Here is a 25901-nt window from a genome sequence, read left to right on the forward strand (position 1 = left end):
GTATTATATATGTCATTCTTTTAACTTAAAAAAAACATATGGTTTGTCCATGTGTATCCTCCATTCTTTAACCTAGGATCACTGTCTCTTTTTGGCTTATATATTTCTCATATATTTAGCAGTGTGAAAAATGGTACATCCTCCTTTTATACCTTTTTATAACACTCCAATGTATGTACATAATTCACACAAAAATGTTGTGGCACTCTAATTCGTTAGTCTTTAGGGGTTTGATTCCTCAGATATTTTCTCCGTAAGCATTACAGATTCGGTCAATATTTTTTGTTAAGTAACATTTCATTATTTTATCTTGAAGTGAAGTGAAGTGGGTGAAAAGTACAATTGAAGCAACAGGTTTAGAATAAAAATGTTTGTACCATTTTAATTTGTTGGTCTTAAGGGCGTCGATTTCTTGAATATTTTCTCCACAAGCATTATAGATGTCGGTCATTACGTAATTTGTATTATGTAACTTTTTACTATTTAAATTAAACTTTTTTTATTTTTATCTTAAAGTGAGGTAAAAGTACAATTGAAGAATAATTTTTTTAAATATAGTCAGTATAAATGTACAAAGAAAAAAAACTAATAAATACAAATTAACCAGCTGCCTGACATATATAAAATGGAACCCACTCAGGGATCCAAAATAAATGATCTGAAAAAATACTTTATGGAAAGATATATTTGTAGTGTTTAGTCATATTTTCTCATTTTGTTTTTACCTTGTGTTTTTTGTATTTCCTCATTTGTTTATTTTAAATATGCTTCTTACCTTATGTTTTTCTCGTTTATTTCTTTTAAATATGCTTCTTATGCCTATTTATTATACCTGTTTATTGTTTTTATATTTTGCCATGTATTAGTTTTGGTTATTTTTTTAATATCTTTTTTATTTGTATTCCAGTCTTGTTAACCTTAATCCCATGTCCCAAAATGAGAAATAGAAATTACTCATCGGGAATATTATATATATATGACTTATGTATGTAATATGTTTTGAGAAATAAAATAAATAAAGTGAGAAATAACAGCAAATATAATCTAAATAATTTATCAGGTGGATATCTTTATTGAGTTTTTTTTTTGCCATAGGTGCGGTTCGACTTGAAACACTTTGGCGATGTCATATCCAAGAAAAAGCTGGAGATGCTTCCCGGAAATGGTACCATCGTGCTGGACACGATCACCAACATCCACACAGGTCGGTATGAGAGAGAAGAGGCATTGGAATTATTTTTTCTCATGAAAGGTGAAGTAGACTGGAATGCTGATAAGGGAACGGACACTAAAAGGTTTTTCAGTAGTAATGATAAAATTTTAAATGGTTATAATGGCAACACTTTATTATTTTTTAAGTTTCTTATATAATTTGTATTCAGTAGGTTATGCCATTTAATCATGGAAAGATATACGCTTGAACAATGTTAAAAATGATTAAATTGTTTTATCAAAAACAGTGCTTATTTTCGAATACTGTGAAAAATTTAAGGTTGATGACTGACCGGAGCATTTTGTCGTAACATAACAAATGCAAAGATTCATACGGATTTTGGGTTATTGATTCTATACAAATTTAATACAGATTTCTAGACTGTAATTCAGATTTTTTGGTGTGACATATGGCAACACTGAGCACAAGGCTACAAACGAGCACTGATCGCGATCAGTCAGCAATGCTGTAACATCATAATGTAACATGCTCGCCGCAAGCAATGTTACGACGTAACGTTACGACGAAATGCTCCGGTCAGTCTTCACCCTAAGAATTCATGGACAACAGTATTCAATTTATTAACTCACTATCAAAATAGTCCAGTCAATTATCCACCCAGATCTAACATCTATGATTTAACAGCTTTTGATTTCTTTCTTTGGGGTTATGTCAAATCACAAGTGTATGCCAATATTCCAACAACAATTGAGTTGAGCTAATAATCCAACAACATTGAATGTGTTATTGATTAAATACAGCCACTGTTAAGAGCTGCCTAAAACAAGGAAAATTACTCTCAAGTGATAGTCGACGTCAGGGGTACCTGACATGACACGCACAGAAGAAGAAGAAAGATAAATTACTCACGAATTTTCTTTTGCCTTTTGGGTATTTTCGTCTGCCTCCGTAGTGTAATGGTCAGCACGCTCGGCTACCGTTCTGGAGGCCCCGGGTTTGATTCCCAGGGGGAGGCCAAATAAATATAAGTGATTTTTCACTCTTATATTTATTCAATATTACCCTGGACTGGTACCTGAAATGGAGGGATGATCACCTTTCCTTCTTTTTATATGATGCAGTTCTCTATGCACCATTGGGGTGCGGATAAGGGTTTGAAGAAGAAGTATTGTTTCGTCTAATGGTACCGGAACACTTGTGATGAGGAAGACGGAAACGCGCAAATTAGAGTCAATTATTTATTCATAAAAAATTACAAAGTTATAACGGCGAAATAAAAAAATTTACGCCAATATATAGAAAATTATAAAACACTTATTCGGGCGAGAAGAACAAAGCGACACCTATAGAAAAAAGAGCGAGCGCGACGTATACTTGATTGAATATTAATCTAATTTGAGCACACAAAAATTTGTCCTTCACCCCTTATATACATGAGTTACATGTGGTGGGGACAATATTATAAACAAAATAAAAGTTGATGAACTGCGTCTCTTTGTTCGTCTTGCATAAATTTATAAATACAATTTTAATACACAACTTTGGAATGAACAAGCATCCTTGAGCCTTTAATATAGTTGTATGACTTTTTGTACCGGTTTGCAGCGATCCGGCCGTACGTGTCGCCGCTGCTGGAGTACCCGTCGGCGTCACTGGGCGCGGCGCTGGCGCGGCTGTGCCTGGCGTTGGCGCGCCTCATCCGCCTGTGCGACGAGGGCATGCTCGGCGGCGAGGCCTGCGCGGCGCTGGACCCCGCCAACGTGCAGACCGTCACCAGAGAGGTGCAGCTGGCTGTGGAGGTATGCATCTCTACTTTTGACGTTCTTCTTCCACTTGCAGATGTTAGAGGTCAAAATAAAATATGTAACAAAGGCAAAATAAAGGAATGGGTAAATGATCAAGAGTTAAGTTTATGAAAATCGTAAAATATTTATATTCTTCATTTTTTTCTCTTTTTTGTGTATATTAGGTTAAAATCGTTAAAAACAATAAAAAATGTATAAAAAAAGAAATCCACCGACAAGACTCACAAGGTGGCTTGGTGGGTCTCTGCAAAAAAAAGGTTCTAATTATGTATAAATTGTGATTTAAATAAATGCAAAACAAAAAAAAACTTCATGTTTCTATTTCCTGAAATTATTTATATGCATATTTTTATTTATTTAATAGAGTTACAATTTTAAGTACAACATAATACAATTTCTAAACATTTATACATATGGCAAACTTATAGTTTTAGATTCGCTGTGCCTCTCCAAAAAAGAGACTGAGCTCTTGTGCTTGGAGAGGGACTTACACTCAAGGTTTAATGTTTTTTATAATTAATGGTATAATAGTCTTTTTTATGTTTTTTTCAAGATTTATATGTAATGGGCATTAATTTTTTTTAAGAAATTTTAAAATTTTCTATTTTTTTTAATTATGCGGAGCTTTGTTTTGCGTTTTCCCCATAGTTACCTAAGGCAGCGTCGGCATAGATTGTTTCACATTCCTATGTACAGGACCAACCTGCTGATGGTTATGTCTGTAGGAAAAGCTACCGCTATGCCGAACAATATCACATCGGAGATTGATTTATACTATTTCTCTGAGGGGGTATTCCGAAGCGGGATTCTTCTACAACTTTAAGAAGAATCTTTATGTAATTATGTAATCATTTATGCCCAGGAAATGGGGACAATCACAAATACCAATTGTCCAATTTGTATTTTTTTGTCTTTACAGGAATTGGCGGAAATAGCTTTTGAAAAGATGGACGTCAATATGAGCCAGACGAAGAGTAATGGAACAAGTGCAGAACCAAAGAACATGAAGCTACAAGTCAGGCCTACCGTTACTACAGAGAGCCAGAGAAATTCATTACCAGGTATATTATCTTTGCCTGTAACTGATGTTTTTTCTGCGTCATTAAATAAACGCAGTGAGAGTGGGCTGAACACCTTTCCTTCATTTCTTTTGTGATCAAGAAAACTTGTAAGGGTTACAAGAAGTATTATTTTGTCATTCTCGACACTTGAGGATGACAAAAAATAATACTTCTTGTCAAGTAGATATTTTTGCGACAATATATACTTTAGCATCTTAACAAATTGTTGTCGGGCATTTTTTTCATCAACCCTGATCCTGTTTTGAATATTGAAAGCATTAACTTTGTGGATCATATTGATATATTATTTTGAGAAATAAAAAGACTTTGTTTTTTGATCCACTCACATTTTTACTAACAACCGGTTTCGGTAACAACCTGTCGCCCTCTTCAGGGTTAAATTTAAGACGTAATTTAATTTAGTCATAAATTAAACCCTGAAGAGGGTAACAGGATGTTGCCGAAACTAGTTGGTAGTTAATAAAATGTGAGTGGATCAAAAAACGAAGTCTTTTATTTCTCAAAATAATATAACCCTGATCCTAATTATACTCACACTGTCTGCCACCCGACCTTCAGTATATCTCTCGCGCTCTACCAAAAGTAAGCAAATAAAACGCCTATGAGCTTCTCCCGCTCTCTAAAAGCAGTGTACAAAAGACGCTTTTAAGCGTTTCCCGAAAGCAATATTTTATTTATACTATTTTATTCATATTCTGATTGCACAGTATTGGTATAATTTAGTGTTATCTGTTATAATTTTGCGATGTTATAGAATGTGATTTTCCCATTTCAGATATTACCCTTACGCCAAGAGAAAGACTGATACTCGAGGGAAGCGTGGGAGGGCTGGCGGTGAGGAGTTCCCACTCCACGGAGTCCATCCTGGACAGCGTATCCACCACACCGCACCCCGAACCGCCGCCCAAGCCACCCAGACCTGTGAGGTAAAATCCACCTTAGGGTCTTCTAAGTCAATTGACTGTTAAAGTGCTACGAAGTGCGATTGCACCACAATTATAATTGTTGCTGTCTTAGAATGTGTATTTGATTACGCATTTTTATCTATTGTTGCGCGGTATGATCGATAATCCTGAAATTATCCGGAACATTGGTCTGTAAGACAGCGTCGACATAGATTGTTTCACATTCCTATACACAGGACCAACCTGCCGATGTTTATGCCTGTAGGAAGAGCTACGCTATGTTGAACAATATCTCATTGGATATTAATCTGTTCCATGTGTCTGAAGGAGTTTTCCGAAGCGGGATTATTCTACACCTTTAGCAATTGTATTCTTGCTTATTTTCTATTTTTGTTAATGTATACAATTTAAATTTAAGTTTGTAATGTGTATGTAAATTATAAATAATTAAATTGAATTGAAATTGAATTGAAAATTGAAAAATAGAAGTGGGCACACATGTTTTATGAGTGTTAATTCCGATATCTTCAATACAAGTTTTACTTTTTATCACTATTTCTTAAAATTTATTGTAGTTTTACTGAGTAAAATTTGCAACGTGATGAAGTTATTAATATTCCTTGTCTACTTTTCAGAACATTAGACATAGCTCCACCCCTCCCACCCAAAAGGAAACCAAATGAAAATTCATCATTGCTGTCAGCTGTTGATAGGTAAATATCGACTCCCTATTTAACCCTTTGCATTTCGTTGTCGCCATAATGGCGACATGAAAAACATTCTAACGAGTCTGATGGCACCATAGTGGTGACATTGAACAATACATTCATGAAGAAAATCGTTGAAATGGTGGCTTAACTCTTTTTTTATTATGAAGATATGTTCCATAATTATAATTAAAATGTAACTTTGTTTTAAAATCACTATAAATTTATAGCAATTTTAAAACAAAGTTACATTTTAATTATAAAATAGAAAATCACATAGTTAGTGCTTCAAATATAAATTATAAGATATCGCTCACTCCTTTCAACAATGTCACTTATCAAAAATGTCAATTTTCAGTTGTGCATGTTTTCAGAATGCCCAGAAAATGTACAAAAAGTGAAAGTGGCATATTTTTAACTTAATATTTACACGCTACAGAGTAGAAAGTGTTGTTTTGGCATTTTTAAGAAAAGGGATTGTTTAATTATTTTTTTTAAATAAACTAAATATTTTTCAAATGGAAAAAAATCATTCAGGTTTTACCTAAAAAGATCTGTTGCACAGTAAAAAGTTCAATAAGTGGCTTGATATTTATTTTTAATACATTTTATTATATTCTTTAAGTTTAAAAATGATCTCCTGAAAAATCAAGTTTTTTTATAAATGACGTTGTTGAAAGGAGTGAGCGATATGTTCCAATTTCTCATACATTGCATATAAATTTATTAAAAATATAATAATTAAAAATCATTGAGCCATTTGAAAATTATTAAAATTTTAGTAGATCAATTAGTGGGTGACTACATAAATATATTAAATGTTAAAATCAAACACTGATTTTTAGAGTCTACTAAATTGTATTTTATTTTTAAAAGCAGACCACCTGCTTCTACACCATCAGGAATCAGGCTCATAGAAACGCCATGATGGTAGGTTACTTACTTAGTTTAGAATATGCATTTTGTGCCCTTGTAAGGTGCCAAGTTTCACAGATGTATAAGCTAATCGGAGCAACGGAGGCATCTTCTTGGACTAAATTTGTGATTTAATCATTCTCAATTATACGCACAGTATGCGTAATTGTTAATTTGATTTTTATTTTGCAGGGTGTCATTACAATCCCACAGCAGCGGGTCGCTAGACTCCATGTTAAACATATCAAACGATGACGAGATCAGAGCCATTATGGATAGGAGTTCATCACACCTTGACGACACCTCAGATATTACAGGTAAAAACATTACTTATTTATTGATTTGGTGTTTAATTTGTCGAACTCTATTTGAATTTATGTATTAATTTTTAAATCAAACATAGATATTTTAATTCTACTAAGTTGTATTTTATTAACAAAAATACATAAAAAATTAATATTGTGAAAATTGTTTCGCCTAGTTATGGCAATTTCTAATGAAGACATTCGTTTGAAAATGCCGTAACTGGGAAACAAATAAAAATGGTATAGATTACCCTGAATTGTGTTCATTTTGTTTTCCAAGTCTTGATTTGGCATGTAAATGATCAGTTGAGCATCAGACTCATGTCGCCATTGTCATTCTCAGGTTACTCGCAGGCCAACGGCAACCGGCTGTCTCTGGAGTCCAGTTCCACAGTGGGGTCTAGTCCCGCGGGGCCCCGCCTCTCTTCCGAGGTGGGCACCCTACTGCCGCCCTCCCCCGCCACAGCCAACCACAACAGGTCATTTATATATTATATAACTTTTTCAAATCCTAGAATACTAAATTATCGTAAAAATTACAACATCAAAATGACTATTCCTGGAAAAAACAATGTTCGCGTCGTTTCCACGCCCCCTGCTTCACAGTATCTTCCTAATGCAACTTTAATTTCTTCCATTATAAAGTGATTTCCTAAACCCTAAGGGCGTTTGTGCACTACCCGTAATTTTACCGTCCGGATGTCCGGTTTTGAAAAATGAAAGCAACTACAGCAGTTTTGCGTGATCAAATTTACGCGCAACATGTTCACGCACTGATCAAGAACACCGATCCAAAGAAAGATGGACAAAAGCACAAACCTATCCAAGCTAATCATCGTTTTAAAATGCTAACTGACGTGCCGGATGGTAAAATTCCGTGTGATTCCGTATAGTGCACAAATGCCCTAAGAATGTTTTTATTACTTTTAAAATAGTAAAAGTTTTTTTAATTAACTTATTTATTCCCATTTTATTTCTGTCATACTTTTTACGAATGTTTAGTAACCGTGTCATTCATAAGATATTTTAGTAATCTAGGGTTAAATAGTCTCAATGTGTATGATATGTGTTTTAATAAACAATAATATGTGATTAAGAAGAAAACAAGCGTGGACAGTTCTTCAGTTAAATATTCCGGTGGTAAAATATTTCTCTGCTTATAACGATTGAGGCATGTGCGAAGATACAAACTACAACCCCGCTTGACCTATGTGGACCAAATAATCTACGCCAAGTTGAAGAGACAAGCGAAGGATAGGACGGGTGAAGACTGACCATGAAGGCAGCAAACCAATCATCACACAGATTGTAAATCACGAACAAGAAAGAATATGTTATAAAAAAGTCCTTAAATGGTCCATGTATGTAAAAACTGCCAAATTATTGACAATTTATCTATAAAATTACATCTTGAAATGTTCACCGTTATTTGCTTTTTCACTTAAATCGTTTTGGTTTTACGAATAATGATTGACCACATATTATTGAATTTTCAACCCATTTCATTATTTATAATAAAAAAAATTGATACTTTAAATACTGCCATTTTTGGCTAATACTACCTCAAGGGGGCTTATAAAGATGTGATGGTGGTATGATGATGATAATAATCGACAAAAAATACGACTTCATCGAGTTGGGGGAGTAGACGTATTTTTACGCTTTCTAGGTCTAGTTGGGGAAGAGCATACCCAAAATGTTGGGCAGGATGCCTCTCTGAGCAACAGTCACACCGGGGAGCAGCTTGTTGAGCTTCTCGTCATTGTGAATGACCAATTCCAGATAGCGGGGGGTGATCTTGGTCTTCTTGTTCTCTCTGGCACTTAAATCTCTGTGGTTTCAAACACTCCAGAAGAAAATCAACACAACTTGAAAAAAAAAAGTTTAAATTGTTTATTGTATCATCTCAGTTGAAAAAAGTATGGATGTACTAAGATGTTATTTTTTTTCTTTATTCCAGGTTTTCAAACGAATCAGGTTTCGTATCCATGGGCAACGCGCGATGCTCCGAAATATCATACTCAAGTTTCAACAGCACTTCCGCTCACCAGAAGACCTCGCTATCCTTCATAGACTCCACTCCAACGCCGGGAGATATGCCGCACTCGCTTATATCAGACTTTGCCAACGACATGTCGCTCAAACTCCCCTCGCCGCCGGGCAAAACGCTCGCCGTGTCATCCATGGCGAACGTCGTCCAGCAGTCCATGAAACAGATATCTTCATCTACAAATTTCTACGAACAAAACTCAATGTCCAAGATGTTGGGGGCTAATGGTAAATTGAACCAGGCGTTCAGTCAGTCTTCAACGATACAGGAGGCGGAGCAACGGATCGAATCGCTCAAACTGGACATATCGTCTATGCAGAGCATCACCAAGACCCAGCGGAATGTCTCGCAGACGGTCATGATCGGCGGCAACCTGTCCAGCATGAAGAACATGCTCTCGACGCAGGCCAATCTGACGGTGGAGAATGGCGGCGACGTCGTGGACGCGTCCCTAGTGCCGCCCGCTCTGCCCGTCAAAACGAGAAAATTCAAAGCCGGGTCGCAGTGCGACAGTCTAAACGAGTCGGGATTGTGCTCTTTGAATTCAACGATGGACGACCAGTCTATAGAATATAGGTGAGTGTTTCTAAATCCATACTATACCGTGGGCAAAAAACATCAACTCTAAAATCCCTGTTTGAATAATCCCTGTTATTTAAAGCTTTTAGCCTGAATAAAAATACCTGCTATTAAACTTAAAGTTGAATTTAATTGTTAAACCACATATTGGGTTGATGCAAAAGTTTTGACCGTTTTTTACATATATTTTTTTTAATTTAATTTTTAATATGTATTATTTATTTAATAAATTACATAATTTCCATCAGTTCTTATAACCTTCTCCCATCTTTCTATCAACTTATTAATACCAGTAGTAAAAAATTCCGTGGATTTTGATGCGAAAAATGAAGTAAGGGATGTTTTTACCTGCTCTATTGTATAATTTTTTTCGTCATTTAATTTTTTTTGCAGTGATCGGAATAAATGAAAATCAGAAAGAGCAAGATCTGGAGAATACGGTGGATGCTTGATAACATCCCAATTTAACTCATTTAGCTTGTGGTGGGTCATCATAGCCACATGTGGTCGCGCGTTGTCGTGATGAAACACTACCCCTTTTCTTTTTACCAATTCTGGTCTATCCTTTTGAAAGTCCATGTTCAATTTGGATAATTACTGACAATATTGTTCTGTTGTACTTGTCTGATCGTGTTCCAAGAGTTCAAAATACACAATATCCTTATCATCCCACCAAACACAAAGTTTAACTTTTTTTATGGATTTCGGCCTTCGAAGTTGTTAATGGGGCTTCTCCAGGTATAGCCCACTGTCTTTTTCTTGTCACGTTGTTGTACACGACCCACTTCTCATCTCCCGTCACCAAACGATGCAAAAAAGGTTCATGTTTTTGTCTCGCACTCAAAGCAACGCACGTTGAAACACGATCCAATAAATTGGCAGCCGACAGTTGATGAGGTATCCAAACGTTGTACCGCAAAACCATTTCCATACGCTTCAAATGTCTTAATACGGTTGTTTGGTTGACTCCCATCATTGACACAATCTCCCTGATGATTAGACATGGATTGGTGTCAATTATGACTTTTAACTTGTCGTCATCAGACTTCAATGGCTGCCCGGTACGTGGTTTATCAATGAGTGAAAAATCTCCAGATCGGAATTTTGTAAACCATCTTCGTACCTGTCGAACTTTGATGACATCTGCTCCATACACTTCACAAATGTTTTTGGTTGCCACACTAGCGGTATTGTCTTTGCGGAATTCATAAAGTAAACAATGACGTAAACGCACTTTATCGAGCGACATTTTGAAAAAATACAAGGGGTCATAACTGTACTCTGGCTAGGCCAAAACTGAATAGAAAGTAGAGGAAAAGCATCCTTTATACAATGGAATCATAAAAAAGAAGATATTTTTCATAATTTTAGAAAAAAAATTTTTTTTACCTGGAATCATAAAAAACGGTCATAACTTTTGCATCAACCCAATATTTATGACATTTCAAACTACTTAGTCTATTTTGCCAGTTTATAGAACGTCAGTACCATCTGAGATGGTGTGACTTCTTTATTAAGCCCTATATATATGATAAATTCCAACTTAATTTTCTTTAAACCCAAGTAATATTTAACGTAATTGATTTTTTTTCTTAAAACATAATTTTTATGTTGAAAAAATAAGTTTTTCTTCTAACTGAATATATAGTTTTAAAAATAAAAGAGTCATTGAAAGGCAAGGAGTTAAAAAAAAACCTCTACGTAGCCGTCCGCGTTCTGAATTTGAGGATTGCAAGTTCCCACTTTAAGATATTTTTACATATATATTTTTTTAATTTTGAAGCTAAATTGTGGTTTGAAACACGGACTAAACTGAATATAGTTCCAGCTGACCCTATTATTATACGTATATTGTTTTTTACAGAGACCACGGATCATGCTCCCTTCACACTGACGGCTTCATCCAGCGACCGCACACCCTCATGGACCAGTCCATGTCGGGCGACCAACGCCCTCCGCTGCCATTGAAGAAAAAACACAGTATGTTCATTGCTCTATACTCCTATCTCCCCATCCTCTCATTATACCATGCACTTGGAAGATTGAAGATAACCCCGCAATATTTTGGTTTGCCGTTCTTGGACACTCCTTTCAGTGATAGAAATTGGCCAAAATTACCTGTGCTTGTAAAAGTTCATTAATTTGAAATTATACGAATGAATTGTGTATCAAAAAATTGTAAAAAAAATCTCTTTAAAAAAAGACGCTCATTCATAAGCAAGCTGTGATGATATTTCAAAGAAATAAGTAATGTTTTTTTACAAAATAACAAAGTTGAAAAAACTAATTTGAATATTTTCATGTCTGTCTGCCTCCATAGTGTAGCGTTAAGTGTGCTTGGCTACCGCGCTAGAGGCCCCGGGTTCGATTCCCAAGCGGGTCAAAGTATGTAATTAACAATCACGATATGTTTATTAAATAATGATTTTGTTTTAGTTTTGTAACTTTTCATTTCAGATGTTTTTATTTATTTATTTGAAATTTAATAATTTCAATTAAATTATTTCAACTATTAAATTGTTCAAATTAGGGCGAAATTTAAATCATTTCCATTCAAATTAATGAGCTTTTACTTTTTATTTATATCTATTAATATTAAAAATATATTTATATATTTCTTTATTTGATTTGAATTTCTTTTCAAGTATTCAAGTATATAAGGAAATAAAAGAAAAGGATTCTAAAAAATAATTAAAATCATGGCAATTCACATCATCAAAGCCAGATTTTAAGATCCAATGAAAAACTTTTTTGAATGGATTTTTTACTCAGTGTGATTCTACATATATTCCTAGCTGTGAATAACCAACTTTGCAATATTTGAATTTGAGCAACTTTGATCCGACCGAAAATAAGCAAACTATCATACTGCGGACAATCTACATTATTCCCGTGAATCTGTTTAGTATATCGATAATATCTCATGGTGACTGCTCCTAACCCTCACATTCATTACTATTATCATCATTATTATTATTGATAAAATGCCACAAGTAAAAATTTTGTATTTAGATAAAAAAATATTATTTAATCATGTAAAACAAACCTGTTTTGATGAGTAAAATGTATCATACTAAGAGTTAATTTCTTTCTGCAAAACCATAGATTGAAGTATGTATTATTTATGGGAACCTTGCATTGTACTCCTTTGAATAAGGAAGGGACAAGGCGTTATAATACATGATTTTAAAAATGTATAATATTTATGTACATAAATAATCTTTGACTTTGTTAAAAAAGAACTCTTCAATAAGACAACTTTGTTGTATTCATTATTATAACGTAATGTGAAGAAAATAAACACTTTAATTTATTTATTTTTATTTTCTTGGTGACGGGAGGTTATTTTCTTGGGGGTTCATATTTTAAATTTTGTTGTTTATTTAATATCTGTATTATTTATATCATATGAACTGCATTTGAGTGTCTTACAACTTCTTGTCTTTCCCCTATCCCGACTGAAATGATGCATAGGGCGCTGAAATGCATTACTGGAATATTTATTATCAAGTTTTTAAATTATATCTCAAATATGATATGAAAATATCAATTGAGGGATTAGAATATTATAACGTCGTTTTAAAAATAGCAAAAGTCCAACTTAATTTGTTTGAATGAACGAGTTTCATATATATATATTTTTTATGTATTCAAATATAAAATAACAGTACCGTACACATTATCTTTTCGTCAACACATTGGTAACAGCGAAGTTTGTTAAAGAAATGTAATTTGACGCGAGCAATATTAGATTACAACGAAAGAATCATGACTTTAATCCATATTTTGAAATCCATATTTTTGTATTATTGTGACACCTACCTGTAGCACAGCAAAGCAAATATGACAAGAAATTAAACATTTAAGATGTGTTTTTTGTATATGAAGTAGAAGGTAACCGAAATGCACAAAAATGTACATACTACCTCAACATCAGGTTTTTGAAACGCACAAATATGTGTACGCCTCAAACAATGTGTTAATTGGTTTGGCAGTCACTTTGTAGTAACATGGGAACGTCCAAATATCTTTCAGGGAATCCATTGGTACAGGGCAGACTTTAACTATGCGCCTGATAATGTTTAATTCCTTTTCTATAAAAAATTATCAATTGCATTATGATTCTTGAGGGTTGCAAGCTAAAATCATCCGCAAATAACAAATCTGTGAATACTGGGGAATTACTGTACATCCTGTAGTTGTTTTTGAGTTATTAATACACTAATTGGAGGTGATATTATGAATAGAATAAAAACACGTTAAAAATAAATTCACACGTGTCCTCGCATGTTTTTTGGCAGATTCTCAAGTTATAATTTGTGACAACATAACTAGGGCCATTTACCTAGCAGTTTTTTTCCATACGTATTGTGCCGGGAGTTGTCACACTCAACTCAGTCATTTCGGATAAAAGTTCACGAGTTCCTTGTGTAAAATGTTTGATAACTGTCAATAGGTTTTTTTTTCCTTCTATTGTCAATAAGTATTGTGTGATTAGTTTTTCAAAGTTAGTGTATTAGTAAACTGAGTGATTTGTTCCCGTACTTTGCCTTTTGTGTCTTCTATAGTCAGATTGTAACACCTTTCGGATTTGAGATTTCTTATTCTATACATAATTGAATAAACAGGTAGGTTGTATTTGATTATATGGGTATTTAAAAAAATATTAGTACGTATAAAAAAATTGTTTCAAATTCATTTGAGATTAAAACCACAATTAATTTCAAATGCGATAATGCGTAAAACCGTCACTTTTCTTTATAAAGTTAACAGTCAAATAAATACTTCATCATTTTACTGCAGTGCTCTATGCACCATTCGGTATGGAGGAAGAAAAGAACAAGAAAAATAATATTAGTTGTCCTGAAATGAATCACTTAAAAAATATATATAAATAAGAAAAGAGATGTTTTAGTTAATAATTGTGTTCATTACATCATATCATTGTTGTATCATTTCATAATCAATGTTTTTTATTTAAAGTATAATTATTTAATATTGGTGTATAGGTGAAGGTTAACTATTGCGCAGAAAATGTTCTGGTTTGTCATTTGAATCAATTATGATGACCATAATTTAACATAACAAAAAACTTATAAATGAATAATCTGATTGAAATATCATTAAATTTATTAAATATCTTTACTTTATATGTGATTAGAGGCTCTATTTTACCCTGAAAATAAAACGTATAAAAATATCCATAGTTTTAATAAATTAATAAATAAAATAAGTGGCAAAGATCAAAATGTTTTTGTTGATATTTGATTTTTTTTTCAATCTTAAGCATTTTCTCAGCAATATCCCAAAATATCATCAATCATATGAATGGTTTATTGGTGTCATTCTCATTGTATGTATATATATTAATACTGAGTTCATAATTGTATTAAATCGAAAGCATGCACATATACAACTACAATAACTGAATGTGGAGAGTCAATTTATGATTGTGATGGTGATTTTTATTTCAGCAAAAGCAGTTTCACCTTGTGATGTTTTCAGACTGTAATATGTGCTATGAGTTTAAAATTTAATTACAATGTAAATTTTTTTATGTTGTTATTGTGGCATTATATCTGACTAATTATTTATGTTTATTTTTTATTTTATCCGTAACTGGCAATTGTGATCAAAATATATATTTAATTTGTTTTTTTTTTTAAAATCTTCTCACAACAATTTTTTCTTTTTTTCTTTCAAATTGATACACAAACGTAATAAATATATAACCCCTTGAGGTAGTATTTTACAAAAATGCCAAAGCCAAAATTTTATATCTGGCAAATTATTTATGTTTATTTTTTATTTTATCCGTAACTGGCAATTGTGATCAAAATATATATTAATTTGTATTTTTTTTTAAATCTTCTCACAACAATCTTTTATTTTTTTCTTTCGAATTGATACACAAATGTAATAAATATATAACCCCTTGAGGTAGTATTTTACAAAAATGCCAAAGCCAAAATTATGACTGTTGAATCAGCTTTACAGTTATATGCAATTGATAAGCAGACACCTCTGCTAGATAATGCTCATGAAGAAATATCAGGTTTTTCAGAAGAACAATTCAATGATAGTGATAATTTCTGATGATTATTATTATAAACAGTATTTCTTTAGGTGTGAAAATACAATTTGTGTATTTAATGGGAAAGAATACTGTGATTTAGTAAAAAAAAATAATTAAGCATTGTGTTTAAAAATAAAATACAAAAAAATCTTAGGTAATTTCTCACATTGTACATATCGCTCACTCCTTTCAACAACGTCATATATCAAAAATCGTCAATTTTCAGTTGTGCATGTTTTCGTAATGCCTAGAAAATTTACTATATCCCAGCAAAAGCGGCATATTTTGAACTTTACCCGCTACAGGGCAGAAAATGTTGTTTTTGCATTTTGAAGAAAAGGTATTGTTTAATTATTTTTTTTAAAATACTAAATATTTATCAAAAGGAGAAAAAACATTCAGGTTTTACCTAAAAAGATCTGTTGCAGAGTAAAAAGTTCAATAAGTGGATTGATATTTATTTTTAATACATTTTATTCTATTTTTAAACTTTCAAAATGATTTTTTGAAAAATCAAGTTTTTTGATATATGACGTTGTTGAAAGGAGTGAGCGATATATGATATGGGTCGCCCTTTTTCATTACTCATCTTCTCCATTTTTCTTATCTTCGCTACAAAACAGATTTTAATTAAGATGTTTTTAATTTTGTTTGATTCATTAACTGGCCCTTTAAACTAATTATACAAAATAAGCATTGAGAAATTTGATAGAATTTATTTTACAAGAGTTTTTACAGGTTATCTAAGATTAGAAAAAATAGTCTTAAATGTATTTTATTGATATAAAAAAATTGTCTGGTATTAAAAATCAAAAATCAAAATATGGCTGGCATTTGAATGGTAGATTGCCAACCCATAAGAAGCAAATACGCAAAAATGTGCACATTTTCCGTACGTCAAATTATGAGCTCAGTATTGGTGATATATCCCTTTCCCGACGCCCCGCATAATAAAACCTTAATATGTATTTATTTACCTATCGGTAAGTTGGTGTAACTTTGTAACGTTGTGAGCTAACCTAGATGTTTTGTGTACCTCCCCCCGCCATACCCGTCTCTGCATTACTGCGCCCCAACCAACCCAGTGTTCCAAAGTGTCGCTTACTCGGGTGAGTTCATCTATGAAAATTAAACTTTCTTTTCTTTTCGCTTGCTCTGCCTCGCTTTCTCTTTTTGACACTCTTTTATTTTTTTGGTTTTTCACATCTTTTGTTTTTTTTTTCATTTATTTTTAAATATATATTTTTTTTTGCTTTTTGGTGTAAACTAACAATCGCTTCTTGCACGCTATTGTGGCTATTGAATCATTGGCATGTTTGATGTTTTAGATTTTAGCTTTCACTTATTTGACTCACTTTATAAATTTGAAGGTTCTGATGCGAGAAATCTCTTTTTACTATTTCTCAGTTGTGTAGTGAATTGTTGCCGAAATTGATATTCAGCAGTACCAGTAGTAAAAATATCAAAAAATTCCATACCAATTGTTAAAATGTAAAAATATTGACTTTTTGGTTGTTAAAATATCAAAGGCTTCATAATATTGTATGTATTAACATATTTTATCTATTTCTAAAATCATGATATAACGGACTGATTTGGAAGAGGACACCCCCTCTTCCAAATCGCAAAAATCGTTAAAGGTAAAAATCGCAATAAAATAAAATATATAAATATAAAACATTAACAGTGTATTTACATATAAATAAATAAACATAAAAAATACATATTTATTGTCTCCGGACACTCGTTGTTAAGTGACATTGCTGTTTGATATTGACACGCTTGCTTTCGGTAATCCTGCTTTGAAAAAGGAATCAAGTTTTTTTGCACTAAAGAAGTTTTGAGTCATAATTTGTGATTATAATGACCGCTAAAAATTGTTTACATGCGGCTACACTTGAATTTAAGTATGTAAAATATTAACAGGACATTTTAAAAAATTTTATGTTGGATCGTTTTTTTGTCCGTCATATCCAAAGTTCGTCAAATAGAAGTCCATTATATCAAGGTTTTACTGTAATAAGATATGTTGTAATTAAAAAAAAAATTATACTATTTTCGGTTCTTTAGAATAAAATAGAAAAATAATGGTCAATTGGTTTTTCAGCTTATGGTTGTTGAATGTCAGACCTACTTGCAAAATTAATACTTATTATAGATTCTACCGTCTTCGTCTCAATTAAGACACCTATAATTTATATTTATATATCATGCGTAGGGTAAATAATCTAATATCTACTAAATGATAATAAAATAAATAAATTATTAGTTACATTATTTTGCATTCAATTTTCTATGTTTCTACCATCGGAACCTTCAATGTACCAATAACTAAAACTATATCCTAAAATTGATTGTTTTTCTTTCTTCAGAAAATGCATTAATCAAATTTTCCTGATATGTTTAATTTAAAGGCAAAATACTTGCACACATTTATATACAGTAATGGAGACTTATATCCTAACAATAATTATTTCTGATTTTATTTATCGTATTCTCTTCTTTATTGTACAGTTTCAACTTTTTCACTACACACATGTAATATCATTATGTAAAAAGGAATCTATAATTTTTACTACTTAATTTTGGTAGTGGGTGTCAAAAAAAATTATATTTTTGCCATCCTAAAGGGCTTGCATGAGTGACAAATGGCTAAATGACTGCAAAATATGTTTTAAAAACTGGGTTTAGTCTCTCATATTATGACTCAGATGAAACATAATAGCATAACAGTTTTTAATCACATGTAAAAGTACAATATTATTTTCAATATTTATTAGGCCGTCACTTTGTGGTAATATCAATCCATTTTTCATTTTAATTTCACTCGGTAAATACCACTATTTCTTAAAATCTATTGTGACACATGTTTTGATGCATTCAGCACTGTTCGTTGTTTGACAATAATGAGGAAAGCATCGAAAAACGTGTCACAATAGATTTTAAGAAATAGTGGTATTACCAAGTAAAATTTTAATTAAAAATATACAACATTATGCCAACACACTTCAGACGGAAAAGGTATTTCTACCCGTTCGGTCGATTGATGCTTAAGGACGGGAAGGGTATTTTTACCTTTGCTGGCCTCAATTCAAAGTCAGAAATAAAGGAATCATTAAAGGTTTTTTTATGAATATTATATACCAATCTCTTTCTCAAGGTCTTAAATATATGTACATAATTATCGAATCGTGTCGCCAGCAGTCCGCAGGCGTAAAAATACCCGTCTGAAATGTGTTAATAAGAATACTGAAAATTAATTTCCTTTTTAATTTGGATGTCGTCATTAACAGTAAAACACTCTCATTATTGTTGGTCAATAGATATATAATATGTAGTAATAACGCGAAGCACCTTGTAGAAAAGGCAACACGTCACCGAACTACCAATATCTTTTAGTTCATTTAGTCTTTCCGTTCTTACCTTGCACGGTTTAACACACGAACTTCATCAGATCACTTTATAAAACTGTGAAATATCTAACTATAAAGTTATTTTTAATAATTTTTGTGTTTTAAATTTAAGCAGAAATAGACAGCAACCAAATTAGTGGTGTATTCTGAAATAATGGCAAAAAAATCATGCTTTGATTTTTGGAATGCAGTTTTGTTTTTTAGTCAAAAATGTTTATTTTACACATTATACACACACAACAACCCTAAGGGCGTGTGAGCAATGTTTAGTATTGCGTGTGTTGCTTTTGCGTTTAACATATGGCGCTGCCATTGAAGTGTTTTTTTTTAAAGAATGTTTTACTTGTCACAGTAAAAAATACCTGTGTCAGTGTTTATAAAAAACAAGTGCATATTTGAATGCAACATTGTGTTAAAATTTTAAAGAAATCGTATCACTTTAGAGGATATAAGATTTTGAACAAACTGACATTTTTATTTGAATAGATTATTTTGAAGAATTTTGCTTATATCCTATCTTTTTTATATGAGTTTTTATGTTAAATGAGTTGAGTTTATGTGTAAGAAAAATTGAGGTTTGCATTTTGGATATAATCCTCTCACAAACTGTATTCCAAATACTTTATGATAATAGGTCATTATCAAAGGTGTCACAGATTGTGCCAATTGCAAGTAGAATTATTTTTTTAAAATTCCATAGTAAAACCATATGAAAGATATTGTTTTATTCATGTGCCCATAATTTACGATCTCTGAGATTTGGTTCTCTAGCAGGCGAGAGTGACCAGAGCAAGCGGTTGATTGAAACAAATTGTTACCTACCAATAAACGTGCCCGCCAACATAAATAATCACACATTAACAGTGAAATAATGAATGCAAGATTTGCCAGTACACTCGCTTGAAGAGCCGTGATAGACTCATCATTATTTGCCCTCAATTTTGCAAATATAATAATAATAATAATAATAAAACCCTTATCCGCACCCCAATGGTGCATAGGGCACTGTGTCATATAAACGCAGTGTTATCTTGATCGTTTACACATGAAGGAAAGGTGATCAGCCCTCCGCTTCAGGTACCAGTCCAGGGTGATATTGAATAAATATTACAGTGATAAAATCACTTTTATTTATTTTAACCCCCTTGGGAATCGAACCCGGGACCTCCAGAACGGTAGCCGAGCGTGCTGACCATTACACTACGGAGGCGGACAAGAATAATATATATTATAATATAATAATATATATAATATAATATAATATATATTATAATAATATATATTTAATATATTGCAAATATATTAAATCAATAAAAATCCCTCCCTTAAAATAGTATTTCTTGTGGCCACTTTGGATTTTTGGTCTTATTTATGGGTCCATTAAAAAATGTTTTTATTGATTCTGTGGTAAAAGAATGTGATTTCAAGATGACTATGATTATGATTCATTATGTATATTGATACATTGAGTAGTAGTATGGTCGGGCGCCTTAATGGCTGCTTACCAAATCTGCTCCATAATTTTATATAATTTTCGCTGGACATTTGCATCTACAGTTTATAATTTTTTGCACAAATTGAAATACTGTGATAAGTGTTAACTATAAAATGATTATTAGTCAAAAAATTCTAACGATTAGCTGTTAGCTTAGAAAAGTGCATCAATAATATCATTCATATCGCAATACTGAATCCGTTTGTTGTGTATTGCATGCATTTCTGGAAATTTCTGTGAACTCGAGGCAAACCCGACATCTGTCCTACTGCCAGTGAAAGCAGATAACTGAGATGATGAACGCTTTTGAGGTGATTTCTCATGAAATCGGCTAATTATTAAATTTATATTAAATTTGACATTAAATTATCAAATTTAATATATAAATTGATAAAAAACATACAACACAGCATAAACCAAAAATGACATTAACCGTTAAGTGCTGAGATTTTTTCTTATACATATGCGATATGCTGAAGATTTTTTTGCAAAAATGGTCCTTTTATTTGATGTATACAAAACCGACAATATTTTTCTCAAATATTGACCGATCACGTTTTTTTTCTAATATTAGTAGAAAACACAAAACTACTAAAAATATAGCATTTTGTAATAAACATACTTTGATATATTTTTAAAAAAAAAATGCGATTTGACAAAATAACGGAAAAATTTCGTTCACAAGAATGTGCCAAGGTTGTGTGAAATTGGTTCTTCCTCGAAGTTTTTACTATCGATGCGCATTCTCCAATTGGCAAACATTCTAATTTCATCATCACTATCACTACTTTGAATAAAATAAACATTTTCATACAATGTTTGACAGTTGCTTATAACATCACTATTGGACGAATCTGACATTGTAAGGGTGAAAATAATACATTTTCAAGAAAAATACACTTTTTTAGTAAACCTATCGTTCAAAATACTATCGTTAATAAAGTAACTAAGTATAACTATCGTTAAAAAATTCAAAATTAGAAATTTCATTAAAAATTAGTAAAATTTGTTCATTTTTAAATATGTATACACATATGATGAATTGGAACTTTAGAACTCGCATTCTGCGACACGTCCTCTCACCTCGACCGTCAAAATACACTAGTGTCATCGTCGGTTTATCGACAGGCCTCGGCAAAGTATACCATACATATATCGATTTTCAGCACTCTTATCAGTTTTTTATTTAAAGGAATAATCCCGCAAAGCCTCTATTTTTAGAGGCTTTTCTGCAGGCATGATTGTAAGGATAGTAAATGTAAATGTGAATAATACATCACGAATACCCAGACCAATTGAAAATAAATCTTTATTATACTTATTTTGCAACTGGCGGGCATCAAACCCGCGATGCCAATTTCCACGTGCCAATATGCCACGGCGCCTGTAATTTTTTTGTATTGTTAATTTTTCAATAACAGTACAAAAAATTTATATATTATAATATATAGTGTCGTGTTGTGGTCCTATGGTTAGTGTCGCTGACTCTAGAGTCAGAGTTTCTGAGTTCGAACCCACTCAACCAATCTGATACCTATTTCTAATAATGAGCCGCTTAGGCTCACAGAAATACTAAAAAATTAAAGTATTTTTGTTAATAATAAAAACTCTAGTATTTCTCTTTAAATATTTTAATAGTAAAACTCGACGGGTTCGATTCCCAGGGGGGCTCAAATAAATATAAGTGATTTTTTCACTCTAATATTTATTCAATACTACCCTGGACTGGTGTACCTGAAGCGGAGGGCTGATCACCTTGCCTTCATGCAATTAACGATCAAGTTAACACTGCGTCACTACGATGTAGTGCCCTATGCACCATAGGGTGCGGATAAGGGTTAAAAAGAAGAAAAAGAAGAATTATCAACATTGGGTATGCTGATTGATGGCAATGCTTCCAGTAATGGCGTACATGGAGATGTTCGGCAACTGCAGCCACTCGCCAGCGAGCAGCACAGAGTTCCTGCGGCACTCGGTGCACGCGTACAACGCGGCGGCGGGCGCGCAGCACCTGCAGCGCGCGCCCGGCGTGCTGGTGGCGCACAACGGCCAGGCCGTGCTGGCGCTGCCGCAGAACGGGCTCGCCTACGGCCAGATGACGCAGAGCCACACGCTGCACCAGTTCAGCGTGTCCTCCACAAACTCCTCCAGCCAACAGCTCAGGTATCGTTTCAATTCTGCTTCTTTTCCGTGTACCGTGTTAGGACCCCCCCCAGGTAATGGCAAAGGCTTCACGATCCTGCGCTGTCCGGAACAACTCCTGCACTGCAATTCTACTCTTGCTCTAAAACAATGGGTGACAATATTTTTCAGGATATTTGTGAGCTTTATCAACCAATAAATAATTTTTTCAATTGTTTTTCAGTTATTGAATATTTGGCAGGCGCCGTGGCGTAGTTGGGTAGACGCTCGACTGCGAAACTGGTGTCGCAGATTCGATTCCCGCCAATTGCAAAATAAATTCAAGAAAGATTTATTAATTAGTCTAGGTGTCTGTGGTGTATTTTTTACATTTACCTTCCCTATCCTTACTTTCCTACCTGCAGACAAGACTCTAATAGGGCTTTGCGGGTTATTCCTTTAAAAAATAAAAAAATAAAAACCCGTCTGGGAGTATATTATATACAGCCGTATATTGAAATGGAAGTCTATGTTTTTAATTTGGGTATATATTTACGGGTCTTATTCCTCATTACTGATACATCCATCTCCAACAACTGGTCCACCTCGCCAACAACAATACATAATTACAGCAAATAAAATATCTGTGCCTAAATAAAGATCAAAAGAGTAACCGTTACATTTTTAATTTTCTGTGCCCAAATAAAGATCAAATGAGTAACTGTTACATTGATAAATTCTTCCCCATCTTACTCCTCGTTACTGAGGGTTGTGATCCTTGTGGAAGCAATGACTCTTCTCCAGTTATCCCTTGACTGCGCTGCACGTAGCGCTCCAACCACCGAGGCGCCTGCTGCTGCCTTAACTCGATCAGTCTATCGTGTGTGGGATCTTCCTCTTCCTCTGTTCTTCTACAGGCTACCGATCACAACCAGTCATTCCAGGCTATTCTCATTGCCACAAGCAACGTGTCCAAAGAACTAGAGAATCCGTCATGTATAGACATTGGCCAGAGTCAAAGTATCCAAGTGATAAAACAATGGGTGACAATATTTACATAGTCTACACCAAGCAGAAGAAGAAGAAGAAGTATATACATATCTGCTTTATTATATAATTACGCAACAGTGTCAAACTATCATGTTGTTCCCAGTCCACGGTATTGAATTTCCTGTTTTTCTTAATAACTTTTGATCTGCAAATTTGCCTGTATTCCAGTGGGTTCTCGTCGCCGCTGCGGTCGCCGCGCCTGACCCGCGAGGACTCGGTACGATCGTCCAGCTCCTCCTCCACAGCGCGCCAATCCGGCGAGCCCCCTTCCCCGGCGCCCCCCGGCCCCCCCGCGCCCCTCCCACACGAGGAGACCCCCCCGCCCGCCCTGCCGCCCAAGAGGGGGAAACCAAAACCGGTAATAATTTTTTTTTCGTCTTTAATTTCATGTCCGCCTCCGTAGTGTGATGGTCAGCACACTCGGCTACCGTTTTGGAGGTCCCGGGTTCGATTCCCAGGGGGATCAAATAAATATAAGTGATTTTTCCACTGTAATATGTATTCAATATTACCCTGGGCTGGTACCTGAAGCGGAGGGCTGATCACCTTTCCTTCATGTGTAAACAATCAAGATAACACTGCGTTTATATGAAGCAGTGCCCTATGCACCATTGGGGTGTAGATAAAGGTTTCATCATCATTTCATTAATTTCATAGGTAATCACCAGGTGATGTCTTCTTACTCTTCCCCGTCGCTTAACATTTTCCATATCGCAGATTCTTCTTATTTCAGAGTTCTGTCGCGAATTGATAGGCCTGTAATGGGTCGTAGAGTTTTCATTTCGGTGGTTCTAAGAAGGCCACGGGTTATTCCTTTAAAAAATATATAAATATGTATGCGCACTTTTCAGCAGACGCCGACCCAGTCTCCGGCCAAGCCCGTGAGTCCCCTGCCCCCGCTGCCGCCCGCATCCCCGGCGCCCCCGGCCCTCAGTCCCCGGCCCGACTCCGTCAGCCCCGCGCCCAAGTTCCATTTCCACCCGCCGCCACCCGCCGAAACCGTGGACGACTCACTGCTCATGGTTTGTAAACATTCCTTTGTATCGATGGTCTGTAATGGCGAAACATTTAGTGATCGCCGGCGGACATCTTCAATGAGTATATTTATTGATTTGGCATTTAATTTATAGAACTCCATTTTAATTTATGTATTAATTTTAAATCGAACACAGATTTTTAGTAGACTCAAAAACTTGGTAGACTCAAAAAATCTGTTAGATTTAAAATTATACATAAATTCAATGAGTATTTTTACTGCTTTATTGCTGAGATTTTTACTCATATTTATGCTAAAATTGCTCAAAATTTTTTTGCGAAATATTGTGCTTTTATTAGGTCTGTACAATACCAACAATATTTTTCTCAACTATTGACCGATTTTAGTATTTTTTTCTGGTTTTGATTAAAATAAAACTTTGTTTTAAAATCACTGTAAATATTTTATTACAACTTAAATTTAATGTTCACCGGTTTCGAAGCTAACCGCTTCTTTTTCAAGACTGATTAATAGTATTAATGACCCCACCGCTTACAAGAATTTGACATACCTGATTGCCCCAAGTTTAAAGTAAAACTAATGAGCAAAAAATATTATATATGAATATATTATTAGATTAAAACCAATATTTTTAGCATTTCCACTTTATTTTTATTTGACCAGCGACCGGGTTTCGTCGTAACCGACATCATCAGACTGGTATTATATATTATATATAGAGGTTGATAGGTTGATACAAGTGTTAATTTTTTTTTAAATAATCGATATGTCATTCCATGAAGTTAATGTAGAATCAATAAATAATATAGATTTTGGTGTTTTTTGCAGAATGTGGAAGACGACTCCTGGCAGTCATCACCCAATAAGCCCGGAAAGTTCCCCGTTGATGACCTGGACTTGGAGCAGAGAACCAACGCCAGCTCCAGTCCGGGAAGCAGAGAGGCCGAGCCCAATATGGAAACCGAGGTATGACCCTTTTCCCTTCTTTAAAAGAAGCCAATATTTTACCTTTTAAGGTAAAATATTGTTACTCATTGTTGGGAGGAAACCACATAAAACTCCTCAGCAGAAGGCGGGCTTTTGACTGTCATGAGCAGACCTTCCGTTCCACTAGAAGAGGGTTCGGCATTTTATATCCTACCTTGGTTTATGTTACCAATGTCCTTTACTATTTTTATCATGCATGATACCACCTCTCGTGAGATATTTTATTGGCTGTAATGTATT

The 25901-nt window shown here is 33.9% G+C and overlaps 1 protein-coding gene across 9 annotated transcripts in view; it reads left to right on the forward strand.

The window, feature by feature from the left end:
- Positions 1-25901, forward strand: part of C3G (C3G guanyl-nucleotide exchange factor) — a 176725-nt gene that overhangs the window by 139007 nt on the left and 11817 nt on the right. For 3 of the 9 annotated variants that reach the window (XM_088271745.1, XM_088271740.1, XM_088271747.1), the window contains 14 exons: positions 1096-1204; positions 2780-2973; positions 3899-4040; positions 4837-4987; positions 5602-5679; positions 6781-6905; positions 7237-7372; positions 8854-9519; positions 11387-11502; positions 16684-16707; positions 22408-22669; positions 23846-24035; positions 24529-24699; positions 25503-25640. In XM_088271745.1, the coding sequence (XP_088127871.1) occupies positions 1096-1204; positions 2780-2973; positions 3899-4040; positions 4837-4987; positions 5602-5679; positions 6781-6905; positions 7237-7372; positions 8854-9519; positions 11387-11502; positions 16684-16707; positions 22408-22669; positions 23846-24035; positions 24529-24699; positions 25503-25640 (2502 nt within the window). The remainder of the gene's footprint in view (positions 1-1095; positions 1205-2779; positions 2974-3898; positions 4041-4836; positions 4988-5601; positions 5680-6780; positions 6906-7236; positions 7373-8853; positions 9520-11386; positions 11503-16683; positions 16708-22407; positions 22670-23845; positions 24036-24528; positions 24700-25502; positions 25641-25901) is intronic. The other 6 variants (XM_088271746.1, XM_088271742.1, XM_088271748.1 and 3 more) reach the window with 3 other exon arrangements.

Source organism: Brachycentrus maculatus, unplaced genomic scaffold (genome assembly GCF_059751285.1).
Source record: "Brachycentrus maculatus isolate JH-2025_06_01 unplaced genomic scaffold, ASM5975128v1 h1tg000459l, whole genome shotgun sequence".
Lineage (NCBI taxonomy): Eukaryota > Metazoa > Arthropoda > Insecta > Trichoptera > Brachycentridae > Brachycentrus > Brachycentrus maculatus.